Source organism: Ptychodera flava, chromosome 1, assembly GCF_041260155.1.
Source record: "Ptychodera flava strain L36383 chromosome 1, AS_Pfla_20210202, whole genome shotgun sequence".
Lineage (NCBI taxonomy): Eukaryota > Metazoa > Hemichordata > Enteropneusta > Ptychoderidae > Ptychodera > Ptychodera flava.
Window position 1 is genome coordinate 25,794,023 of NC_091928.1, and position 23,750 is coordinate 25,817,772.

The 23,750-nt window shown below is 40.5% G+C and overlaps 1 protein-coding gene across 1 annotated transcript in view; it reads left to right on the forward strand.

Annotated features, from left to right (window-relative positions):
• Nucleotides 1–953: 953 nt before the first annotated feature.
• LOC139133811 (homeobox protein aristaless-like 4) overlaps nt 954–23,750 on the forward strand; it is a 151,748-nt gene continuing 128,951 nt past the window's right edge. Inside the window, exons 1-2 of the mRNA XM_070700581.1 lie at nt 954–1,275; nt 5,014–5,342. Of these exons, the coding sequence (XP_070556682.1) occupies nt 1,158–1,275; nt 5,014–5,342 (447 nt within the window). The 5' untranslated portion in view covers nt 954–1,157. The remainder of the gene's footprint in view (nt 1,276–5,013; nt 5,343–23,750) is intronic.

Below are 23,750 nucleotides of genomic sequence, written 5' to 3' on the forward strand. Positions count from 1 at the left end.
CGCACAATGTGTTGTCCGGTTTCACAGGCGTCCTGATGAGAAGTGTGATTGGTTTTTATTTGTATGGGGTATAGGAGCCACTCAGTGGGATCTCGACACTCCTCAACGCTGAATACATTTAGCGAATAGCGGCCGGCAAGCTGACTTAACTACTTAATAAATTGAATTACTGAGTATGAAAACACGGGGGACGTTGAATTTTTGTCACCTTCATATGAAAGCCTCGATTAAAATGCCCCGGGGTCGAGCGAAGGACCGGGCTTCAATTTTGATTAAAGTGACAGCCTGTGCTGATCTTATTATGTTTAATTAATTGAGTGGCATGGAATATCTCGATGAACCCGCGTTATCAAAACAATGTTTTTTTTTTAACTGAGGCGGCGAGAGCTCAGAGAAAAGAGGGCTGGTGATAGACTACCCGTCGCAGTTGGGGTTAACGAATCGCAGGCAGCTGCATCTGTGGAGTCGAATTGGACACAGCGTCATACTGACAGTGGGGAGATCATGGCGTACAACCAATTATGAAGGAAAGATGTTTGATAGCCGAACTCTGCGCGCCAGCGACTGTGATCGCACAGCCCGCTTGGGATCGAAGAGATTCGTCTGCTGGCCACTGCAAAAAATGAAAACTCGACTCCAGCATCGCTTCGGCGGAGCGGGAAGAAAATAAATCGACTGTATTAAAGCTCACACCGTGCGAAGAATGGTATGTGAATTGTAAAATTTCTGAAACACTTGCTAGGAGAGAGCGCTGTATCACATGTACCTAGGCGACTAAAAATACACCGTGTCCAATTTAAAGTTCATACAACTCACAGCGGCGCGTCTCGCTGTGGTCAAGCCGTAGACAAGCAGAGCGGTACACTTGAAAGAAAACTAATTTTATTAGCCCGGCTTGATTTGAACCAGATTCAGTGATTGGGTGAAATTAGCATATATGTAAATGACATATGTTAAGACAATGTTGCAGTTCGCCTGAAAGACGTTTCATCATCGAGCTCCATTTTACGACACTTAACAGACTCGCCCCCGAAAGTTGTCAGATAGTGCCCTGTCGCACAAATTAACAACAGCTTGCCGCGGCGACCTCTTAATCGTGTTAATTTGAATGTGTTAATTAACGAGTGTTAACGGTGTCTATAGTTGATAACATAGAGATGCAGAGAGCGGCCCTAGTTGGCAACACAGCCGGTCCCGTCACACACACCATCGACGATATCTTGGGAAACACAAAACCGAAGCCATCTCTGGCAAACAGCAGCAACAGTAGCCCAGGTGAGTCCGGAAATTTCTCATTTATAAACAGAATTTCGAAAAAAATCGTGGCAGTTCCCAAAAGCAACAAGTCTTTTCCGTACTACAAGCAACAAGTCGTTGTCTTGGCTTCCCTAGCGTGACTGGAATCGCCCGCTTAAATCAGTAGGGGACGCAATCTCACCATACACTTCCTCAAAACGGAAGTGGCATCGCGCCTCCATGCCCCTTGTTTGAAATATTATTTCCGATGCTGTTTTTTGAGGTTGGGTAGAATTCCACAAAAAGTGTGGGAAAAAAGTCGTCCGTGATATGTTGAAAGGGAGACAAACATGGTTGCAAGGAGTTGCGTTTGCATTAAGTATGCGTGTTTTCTCTCCAAGCTCAGTGACACATAGATGGCCCTGATTGACGTTTATTAATTTCTTGATTTTTTTGCGCTGAGTAATGTTAAACAGAGGGGGTACCGCCCGCCTGGATAGGTACACAAATTAAAAGTGACGGTTTCACTCATTACTACGACTTCGACTTTGAACGCATGTGAATGCCGGGTTTTGTACAGTCATTTTGTTTTAAAAATGAGAGAGAGAGAGAGAGAGGAGAGAGAGAGAGAGAGAGATTTATCGCAGTAAATAAACAAATAAACATTAATATAAATATTTATCTTTACTTATCCTGTGTAAGCTCAATTTTACGGATGATCAAACATATTTTACCCTAAAACAGTTCGCTTACCACCGCGAGAAGATTGAAAAAAGTTGTCAAAGTTATCGGTAAATCTTAGATTTGTGAGCTACTGTGTACTGACGTTCCACAATAGCCCATAGCTAGTGATGGCGTGCTCACATTTTAACGATGTCCAAGATGGTGTATTAATTTTAGAGCGACTGCGGACAGGTGCAAGCGCGTTTTCTCCCACGGTATCTTGTACACGCCGCAGACGACATGATTTATGCGTGGTCTTCAGCGCGCAGTTTTCCCGCCTTTTTATTTCTCACTAACACAGCGGTTTAACGAGCTGATAAACTGAAATGTGTTCTAAGTGGCGGAGCCCAGGGTTGAAGTGGAATACCGAGTTGAGTGTAATTGTCAACGGCTCCTCGCTAGCGTATCAAATCAAATCAAATCGAAGTCACAACACGAGCTAATTATTAATTTGTTTACAGTAACCTGTTTTTTACAACCGGATTGTAAGTTAGCGGTAATATGATGATGATGGCTCCGAGAAGGGTCTCGCGTGTCAAACGATACATGGGAACAACCGTTACCCTTCCAGACATCTGCGAAAAAGCTCAGAGTCGCGAGATATTTTCATGTTTTTGACAGTAAATAGCCGCGCTTATCAAAATGTCAACCCTCGAAGACTTGCCCTATTCTGCTCTGCGGAGTCACGGTTCGCTCAACCAACCTGCCAAGCCGAGTTCCCATCAGTTTCACCAGTGAAGTCGTCAGCATGAATTAAATTTTAAGAGTGAGTGAGTGAGTGAGTAACTGAATGAATGAATGAATAAATAAATGAATTAATAAGGGGACAACACTTTAAAGTATTAGTAGTCTTACTAATAGCATCTTGCGCCACAGTCTTTTGGAGAGCTATTCAGCGCTGGGACTATTCGCCCCATAGACGAGTGTACAGAAGCGAGGGGTATTTCTCGCTTCTGTACACTCGTCTATGGGGCGAATAGTCCCAGCGCTGAATAGCTCTCCAAACGACTGTGCTTGCGCCTAGATCATCCGTCAACTTTCCCCCTCGAGCGATTTTTTTACGCGTGTCCTTCAGTAGATCCCCGATTAACATTACTTCCTACAGTAACAGATATATTGAAACGATCGGCTGTTAAATTAATGAAACGTAATAAACTTCCCGAACAGCGACCAGTAAGCGCTGTGTACGATCAAAATGACACTGTCGTACCGGGGTTACATTGGTGAAAAAAAATGGCGTTTTTATTTGCGCGATGAGGGACGAGATGTTACGCTAGGTATCAGGTTTAGTGGTATCTTAAGCAAACCGGCTTTTCCCTAGGGAGCGTCAAGTATGCCAGCAACGGAAATGATCTAAGCAGAAAACATTCTCCACATTCTGTCTTTTTTTCCTCGGCGAAGAAATAGTCTACAATGATTATGTTTTGCAACGACAATTTGCATGGATAGGAACAGCGCGCTAAACGGCGAGCGAGATGGTCGTGCCTGTGACGAGAGTTTGGAGCAAATTTTTGGATTTCGACTGTTCCGAGAACACTGCCCAAACTTCACTCGATAGAAGAGCCGATGATATATACCTATCTGAGACTTATATTTTGACTCACCTCGTACGATATTGTAGACTATTGCTCATCATGAAGTTTTACTAAGTCTTTCCCGTTGTTTCACTTTCAAGTTCATTATAGCAATTATTACCTCCGACTCTTACATCGCCGTTTGCGGGTAGAATGCGTCTTGGGAGAAATATTCGGACTTCCAAACTTTTACAATTCCTTTATGATCTGCCACTTGTGGGGGGTTCATTTTAAAGCTCTTGGAGTGGTGTCGCTCTCAAGGAGAATCCATCCTCCAAGTTCATTATACAGAAATTATTACCCCAGACTATAACCCGTTTCCGATAACGCGACCCACAGAAAGTTCAGACGCAACAAACCTAGGGATTGCCCATGTGTTTTCTTAACATAATTCAGCGCACAATAAAACACTTAGAAATGACAACAGTGATAGTTTCAGAAATGTTGCTTTCGCGGCATAAAACCACAGGGAGTAGAACGAGCGCCAAATGAGCAAACGAGGGGCTTGGGGGCACCGTCTAATAAGCATGAAATTATTTGTCCAAAGAAAACTTCACAACACCCACTAGCGCTTTCGCTAAAAGTCTTCTCAACTCGTACGTTTCCAAACAAGAAAGGTAATTATGATGACGTCATTATTTCACATCACGAAGGTTTAAGTCGATCGTAACTTTGAAGAGCGGCTGTTGAAGAATGTGGTGTTTTTTGATTACGCAAACAAAACTTGCGGAATCCGGTCGCTGCATAGCTATTGAAGTGGCGGGAGCTCTGTAACTTTTGATTATCTCTTCTATCCGTTTTCTCCCGTAAGGGTTTTGAATATCAAGTATTAGCTCTGCCTGCCAACGCATCACATTGGACACGATATGCTATGTCATTGTTGACAAATAATGTTCGCCCCGACCAACTGTTAACAATATATTGGTTTAATACAATGCAGATCGTCTTGACAAATCGAACAGTGTGCATTTCTGCATAATTCGGGAATAAGAAACGTAATTTGCAAACAGAAAATAATCTTGAAACTACATAAGGTTACAAATAGATATGTCGAAATTACACGTTACTGCAAGCAAGGGTAGGTCAGTCAGACAGAAAATGAATAGATGGTGCAATTTTTATTGTTTTAGCTAAATCCTCGACATGTGATCAACATCCATTCGCCCGCCAATAATTAAATAAATCCTTTAGTACCATAACAAATAAATTTGATTAATTAACCTTCGCGCTCCCTGAAGGCGTTACGCGTTCTGATGTCCATTTCGTGTTTCCGGCCATCGAGTGTTATCTTGATTATTTTGACAATTTTCTTCGGATGAAAGGCTGCTGGAAATTACTGAGTTTTCTTGTTTGTGCGCCCGCTGTCTTTAATTAAGAAAGTCCAGAAGGGGGTTTTATCTGGTCGATTACGCAACCACAGTAACATAATCTCAGTGACGGATAAGGAAGGAGTGAAATTGTGTTCCTTTTTCCCTCGCAGACAGGACTCGGGATCGGGAAGACATGGCCGAAGTGAAGGACAAGGAACCGATCATGGCGGAGGACAAGAACAACAACACCGAGGACAGGGAGGATGACGACAACGACAAAGAGAGCGTCAGCACGGACCAAGAAGACGCCAAGGACGGCGGCCCGGAGAGCAGCGAGAACGCCGACAACAGCAAGCGGAAGAAGCGGCGAAACCGTACGACGTTCACCAGCTTCCAGCTGGACGAAATGGAAAAAGTCTTTCAGCGCACCCACTATCCAGATGTTTACTGCCGGGAACAGCTAGCTCTACGGTGCGACCTTACGGAAGCAAGAGTACAGGTTAGTCACTGTCTGAAACAAACATCACAGTTTTTCTGTAATACATTTTGAAAAGTAAATCTAAACCGAAAATAGGAAATTGAAATTTTAAAAGTTTGAAGATTAAATCTCTTGTGTGACAGCATACAGAGACAGCGTTTTTTAAATATCTGTTTTTATTCGCTTTCTTATGGCATGAATCCTTTTCCAACATCTCCGGGACCCTTTCCTACATCACCCGTGGAAAATGTGGAGCGGTTCATTCCTTAATTTAACACCATGTTAAAAGTGAACTCATGGTATGATACGCCGACAGATTTCTGACATTATTACATAAAATCACTTCCGTCTACGTGGGAGAAGGTTATGCCAGTCGCCCTTTCATTCCCCGTCGTCCTATGAATCGATCCAAGCATGTCAGTGAAAACAACCAGACTGGACCACTGTTTGGTTATTTGTTGATGGGGAGTGGAGACGGGGGTCTTGTACATGACATCCACGAAATGTTAGTTCTAACTCAGCATGCATCGCCTCGTTCCCCGTCGAACCTTCGCCAAAAGAGCTGCCAGGAATTTCAAAAGAAAGCTAAACACCCTTAAATCTTGATCGCCAGAATTCCCTCCGTGCCACGCTATCGCATTGTGTTGACCGTGGTTCCCCTGAACTTATCACTGCGTGAAAATACTATTGAAACATAGAAAATAAACAGTCAAAATCAAGCAAATAAACTGTTCTTTTCGCTATGATCGACCTGACTGTTGATTCACATCCAGCAACCAAGACGTAAGCTTGTGACATTTGGCCCATGGATTAACGCTTCAATTTTAACGTAGAACCGCCATTTTCAGCTTGCTACACAGAGCATATTGCCTCCCATTGCCTGGTAGATCTAATCTATCATAGCGCCGTTTTCTCAAGTTTATTCAGTCTCAAACATGGACCACTGGTCCGGAACTTCAAGTTTAGGTAGTGTGCACGTCGCCGCGTTGCCCGAATATCTATGTCGTTTTCCATTTCTATATTTTTTCAACACAGGAAACGCCTATACTACTTTCGATGGAAGGGTGGAATGCGTCCAGTACTGTCAATGTGAATGACAATTTCTGGACTAAATGTTCTGCTTTCGGTTACCTCTTTTTGACCATATGCTTAACGGGACAATATTGCTAACCTTTGATAATTTTTTTACCGTGTTCGTTTTGCATGTCAACCATAATGCCTTGTTCTACTTCCCAAGGCATGTTGAGATACACAGTATTCAGCTTTTCACCTTAGCCCATACATGTGTAAACTGCATTGTTATCGTTGAAAAGTGAATTCTTGTCCGGACTTGAATTAAAATGTAAACAATAACAATATATCTTACACACATAGACGCTAAGTTGACAAGTTAAATGATGGGTGTTTCAGCATTTTTTTCGGAGTAGATTAAGAAGTTGCAATTGATATAAAAATAAAAAGGAATGAAAAAAATACCAAAATTGCATTCAAACAGGCCGTTTGAATATTCAGCTCGACTTTTTTCTTTCGCTTCTAAGTATTCATTTCTTGGTCTGTTGGCCAACGATACACCTGAACGTTTTGACTTTTGTTTAGTCATTTTTGGCAGATGGTTATCCACAAATGCTTAAATATGTGTCATATTTTTTGCAACCAAACGAAGGATTTTCAGTAATTTTTGTAGATTTGGCTCTAGCAAATGAGAGGGAATAGATATGCCTGACACGTGACCAACGAACACTCTCGTGGTCGGAGAACGCGACATTTTCGTGGAAAGGTCGGGAGAAAGATTTAAGGGATTTTAATAGCGAAAACCGAGTCAAACATAAGCGAAAACAAGCCAATAAATATTACTGTGAGAAGCCTAAATTTCAAAAACATCTTCTGACCTCTCTGACAGTGTCCCGTCAGTTAAAATGCATGTAATGCAAATAGTATTTTAGTTGAAACAAAAATCAAGATGGCCAGGTACCGATTTTATCTGCGCAATTAAGAGATATAATACACGTCGAAACTGGGCGCCTAGAAGTTTATTCAAGTAAACTATTAGAGTATTGTCGTTGAAAACCAAGGAGTAAATTAAGAGGGTAGCCATGCAAATTTTGATACTGGAGAAACAAATGACTGAAAAGTTTGTGGATGTATCAATGCGAAATGGCCGCTATTCTCTTTATAAAGACGTAAAAGGGGAAAATTACACCTTCAATTTTCACTAAACAAGACGGTGAAACCTTCATTTATTTGACAAACTTCGAAATGAGTCCAAAAAAGCAACATGCCTAAAAAGTACTGTAAAAATTCCAGACTCCCAGTAATTATCCCCGAGATGCGTTCTGCCCAAAGTGAAGTCCCCTGGTACTGGTAACTGGGAAGCCAGTGTATCAATGAAAACAAGCATACATTTATTGTCTGGTTTAGCTGACGTTAGACTCAAAAGCGAAATTTTCTTACATCGAGGAACAAGAACTGGGCGTAACTCACAGACTTATATTCGCCAACGATGGTGTCACGCATATGCGTGTATATATGTGAATACATTTTATATGTACAGTTTATGTTTATGACATTAAATATAATATATATATATATATATATATATATATATATATATATATATATATATATATATATATAATACAAGTGTATATTTGTATACATTTATAAATGTACATACATAAGTATATACATTATAGTTTATAGATATAAAACAGTAGGAAAGTAGAAAAATACAAACAAACAAAAACGAAAAAACTTTAGTCAACTCTTTACCTCTTCATCCGGCCCACACTGACTGTATTTTTTATTTAATGTTTGTTTCGCCGACTTTGCATCGTAATCTCCCCAGATTTTACTGCCAACCTGAAAACCCGGGAGAGAACTTAACATTGACACTTTACATTGTTGCATTTTAGGTATCCTTGTTTGCGTAAAGGCCACCGGCCCATTGTGCCATACAAAAATTAACCACACGTACAATACAGTCAAAGGTACAGGACAATGAAACTTAAAATAAAACAGAATCAAACCAGCAAAGTTATTACACTTCTTAGAGTTATTACTCAGTCTCTCTCTTCTGTCGCCCTCTTTCAATATTCAGTGAATGTGACGATATGCGGAAAGATGTAAATACAGCTGTTTTAAAGACGTGTTTCATGTACAAATGTGAAAATAATTTTCAATATTTAAGCAGTATATACGTAGCTAGTCTGTGGTAACTATTGATCTGATCATGCCAATTCTGGACATCGATATCTCAACATCGTTGTTATGAAAAATACTACTTCATTCCTTACCCCTTGGTTGAGCCATATTTTGCGAACCAATACGAAAAAAGAATACATTTTAAACTTGTTTCGAATCAAAAACTCGGAAACATATCTGAATAGCATCATCCGTCAGGAAATGTCTCTTTGAATCCAACATGAACAGTGCTTTTGTAGCTTGGTCTGCCAGGATCTCTTGTGCTTTACTCCAGAGTTCACTAGATAAAGACAACACCTAAGTATTCGAAATAGGGCACAACTGATATTTGTGTCCCTTCGTAAAACCATCGTCTATACAGTCGTTTGATCATTACTTTCTGAACTCAAAATTAGTAAAGAGTTAATTCCATATGTCCTGTCTGAAGCAACAGACAGATCAAGGGACGTCGACAGTGGCTGTCACTATATTCTATTATGCTGGTTGCAGAAAACAAACTGATTATTGTGTTCCACTCCCTAAATTATGTTGAAATACTATTAGTAGCCTTCCAAATGTGATATATCACGCATGTGCGATATTGAATATTTTTTGTTAACAATTGTGAATTCTAGAACCTACATGTATACATGTATGTTGTAACCATAACATCGGATATTACACATTAACACGTTGTGTTGAAAAGTTGAACACTAGGAGTTCCGATTTCGATTTTAAGGGCACCACATAGCGTTGTGTTTTACCTCCTGAACAAAAATTATGAAAAAAACACATCGAAAGATACCGCTTGTGGAGCCTTTAAAAGTGAAAACCAAAAATGCTATTGAGTGTTTCTTGCTCTGTCCGACAAGCTTCAAGTACATCGATTGGTCTGGAATGTCGCCTGTTGTCTTCCTGGTCTTGGAACCCGTGTTTTTGAGGTTCCCGTGTGCTTTGGGTTTCCGTAGTAGGAGAGATGATTACCGGGATGCTTGATTCTGCGCATCGAGCTCTAGCAGTGAAGAGTGCATGATGCGAAACCAGTGTCGAAACCAGGCTGCAGTAAAACTGTCCAAGGGGCGGTAGCTGTAATTTTTGATGACGTTTCACTAGTATGTCGATTGCAAGTTCATGTCCTACTTCCCGAAACATATTAAACACAATCTTTTTAGCTTGCCAACACAGCTCGTCAACTCAGCCGGTACATGCGTAAATGCATCGATATTGTTTACATTTAATTCTAACCCGGACCAGAATTAATTTGTCAACAATGGCAAATTAGTCTACATATATACAGGATGAGTTGACAGGCTGAATACTGTGTATCTAAACATGCTTTATGAAGTACATCGATAAACCGTAGTTGACATTAAAAACGAAAAACAATGAAAAGTTTATCTTAAGTTTATTACTACTAGCCCTTTAAGACAATTAAATTAAATACTACTTTAACTTCAGAAAACGCCACCGGGTCTTTCAACAGTCACCGTAAAATGATACCCGGGTAAAAGCTAGAAAAAGTCCATAAAATCAAAACTGAATTGTCTTTTGATATTTTGAATTATTAAATTTTATTTGATAGCCTCGTTTATATAATTGATGTGTCGTTAACAACCGAAGTAAAAAATGAACATACTGACAGGCTCTATCAAAATAGACTCTCCGTGACCTCGTAAAAACATTATGTAAAATATTAAGGATCAGAAATGAGTGTCTTTCTAGTCAGCTCCCACTTAAATGTTATGGGTCTGCAATATCTATTTCCTTTGGTATTTTAGTTGACGTCGTCACCAGTAACTGTGTATAGATTTCACAAAGTTGTATTTTGATACAGATTCGGAATCGAACATATGATAATTTGTCACGGTCTGGTAGTCATGACATTTTGGGGCTACGGTCGCGCAAAGCCGATTCTCATCTTTCGCGTATCCCCTTCATGTAGCCGCTTGGATGAAAACGTTTTAAGCTCTATTGAGAGTTGCCGCGTTCTTTTGATTGGTGGGGTTCTCGACTGTTTCGAAGCCCGATCAGCGTTGAACACGACTTTCAAAGATCGCCATTCCCTATCAACCTGTGCCGCGCCGTCGCTACTCCTACTCATGTTCGGATACAGCTGCTCTAGAGAGGAGCAATCTCAGTATGAAAAACAAACAACAACATTAAAAAAACATAAAAAACTGTCATTTAAAGACAAAACTTTTTTATAATATTTTCATTATCTTTTGTTCCTTGAAACAAACATTCGTGTATTTCTATTCTCCACCTCAACAATACGATGGAACGTTACACACAGACGGTACATTTAAGTTGAACATTCCATCTGAAGATCAAAAGCCGAACTACCATCTCGACATGCTATGTGGAGCAGAACAAGATACTGTGTACTCCAGAGAGAACAAGTCTAGTGTCTGTGCGGTTCATTTTGGGCTATGTTGTGTTCGAAATGGACGTACAGATACTAGACCAATCAAAAGTTACAACGAAAAAGCCCCTTAATATTTTATATTTTGAATGGCTCACTGTCACTTGTGAGCGTCGCAGTTTCGGATCTTAATGAGGTAGCGAGGGACCAAAACATTGCTGGCCCAGTCAGTCAGGGATCCATATATCTAGAGATGAATGGTTTCTAGGTCAAGAAGTGATCTATTGTATTGAGATGATCATATGAGTACTTTACTGACAATGCTGTAAATTCAGCTAGGTTTCGACTCAACGGTTCACTTTTCGGTACTTAAAAAGTAATGACATTCATCAACGCCATAGATGGTCATCCGATATCGGTTGTCTCCAAGATCAAAATGTCGTCAAAAGTTCAAACGTTTTGTCCAGAAGTTTTTTGGATGGAGGAGTGACCCGCATTGTTTTTTTGCAGACTCTGGTGCTTTGCCCCCTCAGGAAGTGGGGTGACTGAGTTAATGGATTAACCAGTATCCCACAAAATTGAAATGCTCGCGTGGCCGTTTTTCGATGAGGCTGGCGTACCATAAAAGTTAATGCTTAAAATTGGAGTATTTCCGCTATTAGTTTTATGGGCTGTATGGTATTGGGATTGCAATGAGGGCGGATGTTTTTCGTTCTCCTTCCAGGCTTCGGGCTACGGTCACTGTACGTGACTGATTTGTGCATGTAGACATGTGTTGTACGGTGCCTGTCTTCCCAAATCACAGCTTGTGTTCCCTCGAGTCTGTTTGCTCGCCCGACCCTATACATATTACATTTAATTCTCCTAAAGTGCCAGTAGCCGTAATGTTTGATTAGCTTTTCACCAATTTCGTTTCGTACGTTGGTTCACAGAGAAACATAGGCAGAGTCGCAACGCTTGCATGCCTTTTGTTCCATGGTCGTCTCAGTAGACTATTGGCTTTTCATATTAAACTGAGCTCCAAAGGTGTTAAACTTTTTGGAGGCTTTGTTTGTGGTTGATAATTACACGAGATTTTGCGAAAAATACGACGAGATGGCATCGTACTGCCAGTCGCGTAGCAACCATAGTTACTTTGTGAGCTCTCAGGCCAGAAACACTGCTTCACGCCAGTCAAAACATAACACGCCAGCAGTTTCATAAACATGTCCTTCCTTGACGCACGTGTAAAAGAGGGTATGACTGACCGTAAACCATTGAGTAAAACCAGACAGTATCGATAAAAGACTTTCAAATTTGGTTCAAACACACTCATTATATATTCATAAAAATATGAGAGGAATTTTTAAAACGGCAAAACTCATTTTCCTGAAGCTCAATACACTCCCGTTTTCGCCAGCACGTCAATTCTGCTAAGCACCACACGACAACAACAACACAAACTTTGCAGAACATACTTTCGCTTAACAATTATCGAAAATCCGAAAATTACCGAAGGATTCATGGTCGGCACTCTTTGGAAAAGAGAGGCGAGAGCAACCTGAGGCCAGGCGAACATGGATGGGTTACGTAACCGCTCCACGCCTTGAACAATACCCGTTGCCACTCTACCTATGTTTCTCTATGGTTGGTTGAAAGTTCTTGTAATACTCCCCAAGGCATCTTATATCGTCAATTATTCAGCTTGTCAACATAGTTTCTGTACATAGAAAATGCATTGTGGAAGTTTATTCTTTTAAGTCCGGACCAGGATTCACCAGTCAACAATAACAGTGCAGTCTACACATGTACAGGCTGAGTTGACAAGCTAGATACTGTGATCTCAACATACTTAGGGTGAGAAGAAGAAGAATCTGTGTAGAAGACATTGAAACCCTAAAATAGTGACAAAATCATGAAAGGTTTACAACTACTGGCCCTTTAAACAATTCCTCGTTCTTCCACCCATCCTCGTCCTCTACACCTGTCTACACGCATTTCACTTTTATTCTCGCGTTTGATAATGCAAAATGTAGCCGACATCAGGGTCGTTGGTTTATTTCCACTGGGTATGTCGTTTCAGCAGAGCACGACGTTACTAGTGTGTAACGGTCTCATCGAATCGAGCCAAACGTGTATGGAGGCATCTTCCACAGATAAACCAGTATACTCTAAGCTGTATACCTTTAGATAGACGGAAGCCACAGGAATCGTAGAATTTTTTCTCGCCAAATCAACATTGGGGAAATCCATTATTCATATTTACCATTTTACAACCAAAATGGTCACATTTTTAGCGTTCCTCGACAGAAACTCGTATTCTGTGTTGTTAAGGTCGCGTTGCGCATGAAAACAGCCTATTTAACTTAAAATCATTCTTTTGCAACCTTTCAAGATTCATGAAATGCTCATCATTGGTAATGCCAGGATTCTGATAAGCATGACAATCAGTCATAAGGCGGGTGAGAAAGAAGTGTCAATTTTTGTACGTTTATGCAAACAATCCTATTTCCTGCCCTCATTTTTCTCCCGATTTCAACATTTAAAAAAACAAAAAACAAAAAAAACCCAAAAAAAACCCGAATTAACTCCACTCTGGGGTCGAATTTTGTGAAATTTTATGTTTTGTAAATAGTATTTAACAAAATGACAATTTTGTTTGGCAATGAAGTATTTAAATTTGCAATGAGGGTCACTTCAATTTTGCTTATCATGATTTAAATCACTTTTTTGGAATGTCAGTCTTTCAACAGTTGCCATTTAAGAATAGGAATATAATGCATAACAAAATTTCCTACATATATATTCTACTTTTAAATTATACAATCATTAATATCAAAATCGAGATTTTCTATTCAAAATATGCACTTTCCGTTCTTCGAGGAAACTATTGCTACCATACAAAACTTTAGATTTTTGAAAATATATAGTATGAGGAGGTTTTCATGTCATCTTTGATGAGAAATATTGCTTTGAAAAAGAGTGTTAGTTAAAGCGCCACGCCACCTTAAAGTTGTTGCGAAGACAAGGGGAAAACCGAATTATCGATTAACGAATTGCTTGACATTGACATTGCTCCATCGTTAATGAAAGACGCAGTTGTAGCAGGCCAGTGTGTTTAAAAATAGAAATATAGGAAAATGCAATTCGTCTCTTTGACATTTTGTCAAGAAAGATAAGTTTTGTTCCCGATCTATGACATTTTGTATAAGTGATGCAAAACGTGCGCTGTCATTGTGTTGATTTAGATTTCTCCAGAACCGCATGAAAGGAAGGCAACTCCGCCCATCGAGTCTATTACTGTTAACATTAAAGGGCCATTAGCTGTACTGATGTTTTCTTTCCCACTTTTTTTGTTGTTTATGTCAACATCAGTTTCGTTTTCTTCTACTCACAGTATGTTGATAGACTCAATATTCAGCTTGTCAACTCAGCCTGCTCATGTGTAGACTGCATTTTTATTGTTGACAAGTGATTTCTGGCACGGACTTACAAACCAAATGTAAACAATAACAGCGCACTTTACAAGTAAAAACGCTATGTTGACAAGCTACATGGTGAGTGTTGCAACATGTTTTGGGGAGTAGCATACAGATTGAAAGTAGTGGATACATCATCAAACGTTACAGTAATGACCCTTTAATTTGGCCTATACGATATCTAACTCATGCCATGCTCAAGTTGTTGCGAAACTTTTTTTGTGTGACGCACCTATGTAGGAGAAAATGTAATGACGTACGAGTCTCACAGTAATGTATTCAGTGATCAGCAAATATCTAATGGCATCGTTTCTACATAGAACATGATTTGGGGACGAATTTGAAACTCAAATATTTACAATTCCTTTCTAGTCTACTGTTAATATTCATTTACAAGCGTAATTGCGAAGCCAACGAAATATTCTCTGTCTTTGGTTTCATTTTTGTGAAAATCAAACTTTGAAAGTCAGAGTTAACAAGGGTAGTGTATACAGGACATTTTATATTTCAGGTCTTTACAAGGTGACTTGTAGGAAAGATCTGTTTTCTAATGATCGCAAACTTTACCCCTGATTTTCATTCTTGACTCCGAATAGAATGTTCTAAATCTTTCTTGAGAAAAACTTGAGCATGATCGACAGCTGTCCGTGTCAACGTGCGTTTTACCCTAACGTGGCGTATCTGATAAGAGGCAGTGGGGCTTTCCATTTTTCCACTCGATATGCCGCTTTGACACAAGTGGATTAAGGTTGGGTAATATCTTGACAAGCTGCGAAAACCAGCGTAACGGCCGGCTTAATAATTCGTGCTGTCATTTGTCAGGTATCGCATCAACAAAGGTATAGTTTCTTCATTCTATCGGTTAAACGACAATCAAAGATGATAGTCCGGATGGACCCGAACGCTTCCGACCAATTTCAAGAGATTTCTCGTTGTGCGTTGACTAGTTCTTCTCCATAAAGTATCTTGATGGACTACAGAGGATTAACAGTGCAAAGGCAACGATTTTTGGTGAAAAATGTGATTTCATTTTTGACATATGAATTCTAGTCAGGACAAGAATACAGTTATGACATTGGCACAATATACAGGCGATGCATGAAGTTGATTGAACACCAACAATTTTCGACAACTTGAAGATTTTTTGGAGTACAACGAGAAACTCTGTTTATGAACACATCAAGAATAGTGGAAAATTTATCAAAATGTACAGCTTATGGAGCTACAACTGACTAAATATTGGGTTTGAAGATCAAACAGCTCAATTCTAGACAATGTTTTCAGCGCCACACGGGAATGCTGTCACTTCTAGTAAGTGTTGGCGGCGTAATCACTTGCTGTGGGTACCACGCATTCTTTCCCCATTCTTAAAGGATTAAATCATAAATATAATATAATTCCTTTCGCAAACATTTTGATCACCAATTGTGAAATATGCGGACCAGCTACTGGTAATATTTTACCCTTGTGGCGCGACAAATCGCTCGCTGTCAGTCAATAATGCAGCGAAGTTTTGGATGTCATAAGTCATTTTCAACTGCCGCGATTTGGCGCCCTTTTGCCCAGTTAGCGCCGTAGATTTAGTCAGCTTCAGAAACCCTTCAATGGCTGAATGCGGGGACTTCGTTTTCTGCCCGACTTTCTGAATAGCCCCGTTGCCATGGTAGTGTGATAGAACGCAGGGGCAGAGGACGGGGAGATGGTTGCTACACGTCCCCTCCCCCGCGAAGTGAACCGAACATCTTCTGATTACACTTTGAATCAAGAGGCTAGGCAAACATTGTCAGATGGGCGCATAGTTGGACTATTTGGATCAGACAGTTAATTTTAAAAAGAACTTTGGCTATTTGATTAGCCACACTGACTGCTGCGATCTTTATTATTCGAAAGTGAATTAAATAACTGGCGTTCAGTAACGCGCGAAATGACCCATGTAATTACAAGTGAACAGAGCATTTTATAGCACCATACCGCGCGACGAGTGCCTCGGATAACGAAAATTTAACTCGACCAGATTAAAAACCATCTAAAAAATGTCAGATAATATTGGTCCGATGAAGTTAGCGCGTAAATATAGCATCTTAGCGAGAATGGTCACCGATACCATGTAATTTAATCAAGTGAACTCGTTCCAGGCCTAGGTAAGAATATTAGCAAAGCGTACGGTCCATATCGTCAGGATGGAATTCTAGATAGCTAAGCTACGAAGTCCCACCTATGAGATGTAAAACACAGATAGTTGATGACAAAATCTAGGTTGTCAAGACGCAATTTTGACGATTTTTCCCGTCATACATGCCGTTTCAACATGGCGGCCTAAGATAACGTCGATGCGAAGGCAGCAGTCGTGGTAAGTTTTTACCGTTATTTTTAGTTTTGAAGTGAGAAATCGTAAAAAAATGTATCGCCTTCCGGGTCAAATATCATGGAAAATGCCCTCGTGAAGTATTTTTGTCGAACGTTTGGTATTTTTAGAGAAGATAGATGTTAATTGCGGACTGCTGTGGGTCTACCAGCAGATCTGTGCGATTTTGCAAATACTAATAGGAAATAGAGCAAACTTTGCATGAGTACCATTTAATAAGCTAGACCCTGCACATACGGTAATCTCAAAGATCAGATGGTAGAAGTCGCATGTTGTATACGACCAAGTCAACGAGTTGAGATCTTAAATTGCACTGCACTGCACCATACCGTGTACCATACTTGTACTGATACGCACGTGGTTTTCTATGGATATCGCACAGATCAGCTTAGCAGACCCACAGCAGTCCGCAATTAACATCTATCTTATCTAAAAATACCAAACGTTCGACAAAAATACTTCACGAGGGCATTTTCCATGATATTTGACCCGGAAGGCGATACATTTTTTCACGATTTCTCACTTCAAAACTAAAAATAACGGTAAAAACTTACCACGACTGCTGCCTTCGCATCGACGTTATCCTAGGCCGCCATGTTGAAACGGCATGTATGACGGGAAAAATCGTCAAAATTGCGTCTTGACAACCTAGATTTTGTCATCAACTATCTGTGTTTTACATCTCATAGGTGGGACTTCGTAGCTTAGCTATCTAGAATTCCATCCTGACGATATGGACCGTACGCTTTGCTAATATTTCTTACCTAGGCCTGCGTTCGGACGTCGTTCTATGATTCAACAAAATTGTTCGCCCAAGATGGCGACGAAATCATCGATTCACTTAATTTTGGCCCCGGTTCAGAGGAATTGCTCGGAACGTCGTTAACGTTGCGTAAACACGAGATACTTATTAAAACAAATAACCAATTTATCGAGGAATTAAATTAGATAAGTAATTGAGATTAACGTGCAGCGGCAGTGCCCAGCTGTCATACTCATAGTACATGTGCAGGCGAATTGTGATCATGTCACATACAATCCCTGTGTATGGCAGGAATTTGAAAACGTGTTTGTGTGTGTGAGAGAGAGAGAGAGAGAGAGAGAGAGAGAGAGAGAGAGAGAGAGAGAGAGAGAGAGAGAGAGAGAGAGAGAGAGAGAGAGAGAGCATATGCTGGCGCCTCAGAGTTACATAAACAACAAGTACAACGAATATACATCTCGCTGTAAGTGCTAGACTCTGAAGACATCGCTCCACAAATATCCACTGCGAACATCAGTAACAGTGGTTTCAAAGTCAATCCTGCTCCCGGTAACACGGCCCAAATAAAAAGATAATTTTGGATAAAACATCCAATTAAACACGTTGAAGTGATGTTGACACGGGACACCGACTACGTGGACAGATATTAACGAGATCATTTGCGTTCAGTCAGGCCCAGCAGAGTCAAACAAAAGGGCGTGCTAATTGTGATAGATTAATATAAAAGGTGATTACCGCCACCGTGGTCACTGGTCAACGGTGGTGTCTGTGGACAGCCCGGCCCTGCCAAGTCATCCCTCGCTAATTTGTTTTTCTTTGAACGGTGAGGAGAAAATGCCTCACAACGAAGTTGACATGACGAGGCAAGCCATTAAACGCCGCTAATCAAGAGCAAATTGTAAGGAGATCTGGTATCATAAATACCCCATTGATATGAAGTAAGCTTGTTAATTCAGTTTGATACGGCGTAGGATATCTCCCAACCCTAGCGCTCTCTTTCGCAGTGCAGCGCCAGCCACATGTACATGTACAGATTTTATCCAGAATGTCTTACAAGTTTATTAGTTCACTTGGGGTGCAAATCGGTCAAGTTTTTCTACATCTGGGGGAGCTTTCATGTGGATTTCAACGACAGCAAAAAAGAAACTGGCGACCATCTGCTCACTCGGCAGAGAATTTTCCCTAGAGAAATGAAGGAAGCAAGTTTTTCCATCATGGTGCAGGTGGAAGAGAGGTTTGCAGCTAGCATTTTGCCTCCTATGTCGTACTTTGTCTCTGAAGTACATGGGCAAATAAATGAATATTTAATAGTTTTAATATTTAGAAGTGACGACCCTCGATCACAAGGAATCACTAAGTCTTAGCATCATTGCAAACGTCAGATGATCGCATATCTTTGACGCATTGATAAGATTTATAACTTTTATCTCTCTCTCTCTCTCTCTCTCTCTCTCTCTCTCTCTCTCTCTCTCTCTATATATATATATATATATATATATATATATATATAATATATATATATATATATATATATTATATATATATATATATATGTATGTCCTGTTATTTATATTATCCTTTTGTACTGTGCGTGCCGATTGTTTCTCTCAATAAGCTTACGAGGCTTAACTCTGACACGGGTATTATAGTTGGTCATTTCAAAATGTATGTATCCCTTAGACTAGATAGATGTAGGCATCGATATGGGCACCAATAAACATACACAATAGTAGACTGGTACTATACATAGATACATAGATACACACATACATACATACATCTACACATACATCTACACATACACACATAGGCTACATACATACATACATACATACATACATACATACATACATACATACATACATACATACATACATACATACATACATACATACATACATACATACATACATACATACATACATACATGCGTTCATTCATATGTAAATATGCACGCACACACTAGAGATTCCAAACTTTCTACTGTCTCGTCCATTGCCTCACCCTTTCTGTTCACGCTCACAGTCATCGTCATTCCCACATGGCCAAGGGTCAAGAATCTTACTGCTAATCTAAACTCCAGCCCCCACTTGTCAGCTTGCCTTACACTGATGCGTAACTTGACCACAAGCCACGTACCGAGCTTGCCAGTTGGCTGTCCGCTTCAAGGACTATCGTCAGAGATTATTTTGATATCTCGGTAAACAAATTAACACTGGGTGTTGAACGGATGTCTTCACTTACAGCCTACGCCATGATAAAGCAACTCCATTGTAATTTGTAACGCTGTGAATGACCCGCGATTGATATCAGCGAGACAGCTCGACCCTGAAACGATAAATCGCGTATGAAATGTGAGGTTTACTCTAAATTATTGTATGTTTGTTTTTCTTGATCTAATTAGCTCGTAGAGGGAAAATAAGTCTCCACCTCGACCCCCGACGTGTTATTCAATGGAGAGCTTTTCAAGCTTTGATGCCCCGGGATGTGGAATACAGTTAGGCTTTGCTTCTTGGCTCGTATATTCCCGCCGAAAACAATTACAGTGACGGCACTTGCAGATTTTCCAGTTTTGACCTCTTTCCAAGTGCAAATTATCTTGTCAGAACGACCTGTGAACGAGAGCCATCAATTTAAATGTCATCAGTTCCTCTTGAACTTTCTATAGCTTGACTAGTATTGAAAATTAGTTCAGACAATGTGTATATTTCTTCAGGCACCACGTTCCCTTCTAGCCCTTATTTCGTCTATCGTCTTGACATGATTCGTGATTTCCCGCCAAAATGATGGTAAGACGGAAACTCAACCAAATGCAGACGGACGGGGGGACAGAAAGACAGACAGACAGACAGACAGTCAAATACACGTATTTACTTACAGATAAGCACTCAAGTACAGTACACGACCGTTATCAATACATTCATGTGTAAACACTCGCCCAAGCTTGGCAAAAATTAGGATGTGCTTCTGACATACTTTCAAAGCTCTCTGCGATCTCATCAAAATCTTAATGTATCCCACAAGATCTTCCCCTAGAGCGAGCAAGTAAATATACTGGCCCGTCTTTCTCTTGTCAAATTAGTAGCATGAGTCGTATACGTGTACCAAGTGCTTATTCAATCAAACAAGGGGTTAAGTACATTTGACTCGCCAGTGATCTCCATATGGTTTGAAGGAAGTGTTATTAGAGTGGGGAGCATAGCACCGAAATGAAAGTCGACTCTCTGGAGTAACATAAATGGTTTGTGATGAAAGAAAACTGACTCGCTGATGGTGATTCCTGCATCGGTGTCATCATTGGCGAGTTTGGCTCTGTCTTCCGTCCCATCCCACCAAAGAAAATGTCGGACACTTCGTGTTTTAGTTTTTGCGTCGATTTTCTCGATTTTGATCGCGGTTGGTGGATTTACTTCGTTAAAAACGTCAAGGGTAACGCCGTACCATCTCGCTTACAGGCAACGCTATATTGCAGACACGAATTCAATTACTGTGAGGGACTGTAATCAGGATCGTTCGTGTATCATTTCACAGTAGTCTTTCCCGCCAAAACTCTCAGAGCACAAAAATTGGCAGCCTCAAATAAAAAAAAATCGGTTACAGGTAAATTTTTAAGTGCAAAAAGGCAAAATAATCTCTTTCTCTTTCGAAAGTTTGAATACCTTTGAATGTAATCGCTGATAATTCGATAAAAATATGTTTTTCAGCGTCGCTGTTAGACTGCCAACCGGTGGTACTTCAAAGGGGTTTAAGTCAACCATGGTCATGCTGACCAGCCGTCTTCCGCAGACAGAGCACAGCTACAACACATGGTAAAGTCTGCTCGATCTGCCCCAGCCATATGTGTACATCAATTCTGAGCCCCAGGCTCTATACGCATACACGGATTAAACAGTAACACCATCATAGCTACAGTTTATAAACACCCCGAGGTAGTCTATGGTTCATTGCGCTCGTAGCGCTGTGGCTGTCCCATTGCGCATTAGGCTAAACGAATTGAAATACTTGTCGTGAGAACGGTCTACAGTGAAAGGTGTGCATGTAGACCATGGAGAGAGAGACTTTCAAAACGCACTGTTATTCACGTGTTCAGTTCGCGCATTGCACTTGCTAGCTTTGACATAAGCAGACAAGGTAAAGTACTGCTATTAAAACTTAGTGATGCTTCGAAAGCCGCTGCAGTGTTCCTAAAAAACCTACTGTGTGGATATAAAATCGTTACAATACGTATAATTGACTGATGTTAAAACTTTTATTGTCAAATTCTTGTGTTTCGCAGAGGTCGGGGTAGCGTCATAAACATTCGTCAACTTTAATGGTAACATATCTCAAATTTTGCAAACTGAACACATGTTCATTCCGACTGCAAATTGGCGCCGAAACTACTGCACAATATTGAATTTCGTGCAGACATGGCTTGCTACCGGATGTTAATGAGCAGCGAACGTCGTTACCGGAAAGAGTTCAAAGAAAGGAAATCAAGCAGTTTCAACTTATAAAAAATAAGTCGTAACTTAGTTTCCAATAAAAAGGTCGACCAAAATGGCTGCTTCTGGTGACTTGAATCGTCTGCAAGAGTAAAATTTACGCGGGAAATGTAGGAGCGCCCTCGTCCTTAAGGGCAGTCGTTGGTCACAACTCCTGTTACCGATTTTCATATTTGATGCAAGTATTTGTGATTCTCTGAAGTCGGACCGGAACGCCCAGCCATCCTTGCCTTTGCCATAATTTTTACGTTTTTCATCGCATCGTTCCTTCACAAACCGTTAATCGCAGAATTTGAGCGACACGCCTATTTGTTCACTGTGACTTCTAACTTTCTCGGTCCCATCCTAGCCGAAACACATAACACACAGTCGATCTGAATCGAAAATCAACAGTCAGTCTAGATTAAAGGCCTGTAAGACGTGGTCTGGAAAATTCTGCGCCTTTCTCGTCTGCCAAAATTTTCGTTTCGGAAAGGGCAGAAAAATGGCGGTGAGATACGTATGACTGTAGTCGATCGTCCTATATTGTACTAACTACCGGCTGATACATGCAAATAGCGTAGAGTGTGCTAATTCAATAACGCTAATGTAACATAATTGGAGACACACTTCCATAAATCTCTAACGATAGCTGCTGATTACAGTCTAGAACAAAGTAACTGCGTCCTATAACTTAAATTGAGCGGGAAATGCCAAAGTGTTGATTCACTCTTGGCGGATCGGACCACGGACTGAGAAAGATTCTTCACCATTGAAACTTCTGACTAGTCGATACGGCCAACCTCGATACGTATGACTGACGACATTTTTGTGTTTTTTCTGCATTCAAAAATCCATTTACGTTAATCTAACTTTCGTTCCATAAATGACCCGCTTTAATTTTAATACTTGATGTGACGTGGGGAAAATTTTGCATAGATTTTGAACATCCGCAAATTTTGTCTCTGTCGTTCGGCGGTCTCTCCTAATGCAAATATTGGTCACACGTCAATATCGCGCCATCAAGGAAAGTGTGAGTTGCTCTGGGGTTACAGCGGCAATTGGTAATTTCCTGTATGTCATTGTGAGGGCAGAGGCACCCAGACAGACAGAGATACAATATCATAGACCCGTTTGGCAAGTTCTGCTTGGGCTGAGAAAAAGAAAAATGCTGAATGTGGAAAGCTATGGCAAACAAGTTTTGGCTGGGAAGACACTAAACTGAACGCATGGATAGCGATCTCTTTGAAAATCCTAAAACTGGAAGGGAAAGGGGCGTGATTCTGTATAGGAGCGTGAATCACTGAAGGCTGCATGCAACACGTTGAAAGCAGCCAAGAAGATATTGACACTGTGAGGCACAGACATACAATATCATGATACGTCAGTCAGTGAGATAGTTAAAGTTAAGTTCGTTTTATTAGTATAAGTGAACTTGTTTAGCTTAATGACTTAAAGACAGATTTTAATGAGATTGTGGTGTCACTGAAATGTTCCACATTTTCGGATTCATCTCTTCGGACGCCTTTAATAGCGGGATCCACGCCACAAAAAAGACATCCGTGGACGAGCCTAAGGACGAGGATAAATTCCAACAATTTTGCGGGGCGAGCCGAGCCTTGAAGGAGGGCATATTCTCACAGCCTCTAATACAAATAGAAATGGATGTTTTGACAATGACATCTGAAGTCGGGAGTGAGCTCTCTCCTCCTGCCAACCGTGTGACTGAAATCTGAAATTGTAGACGACAATACTCAACATCTGTTATTTTAATTTGTTCGCCGCCGAATGATTAATTGAGCCAAGCTGGCCGATAGTGCCGTAAATCAGCAAAATTAGCT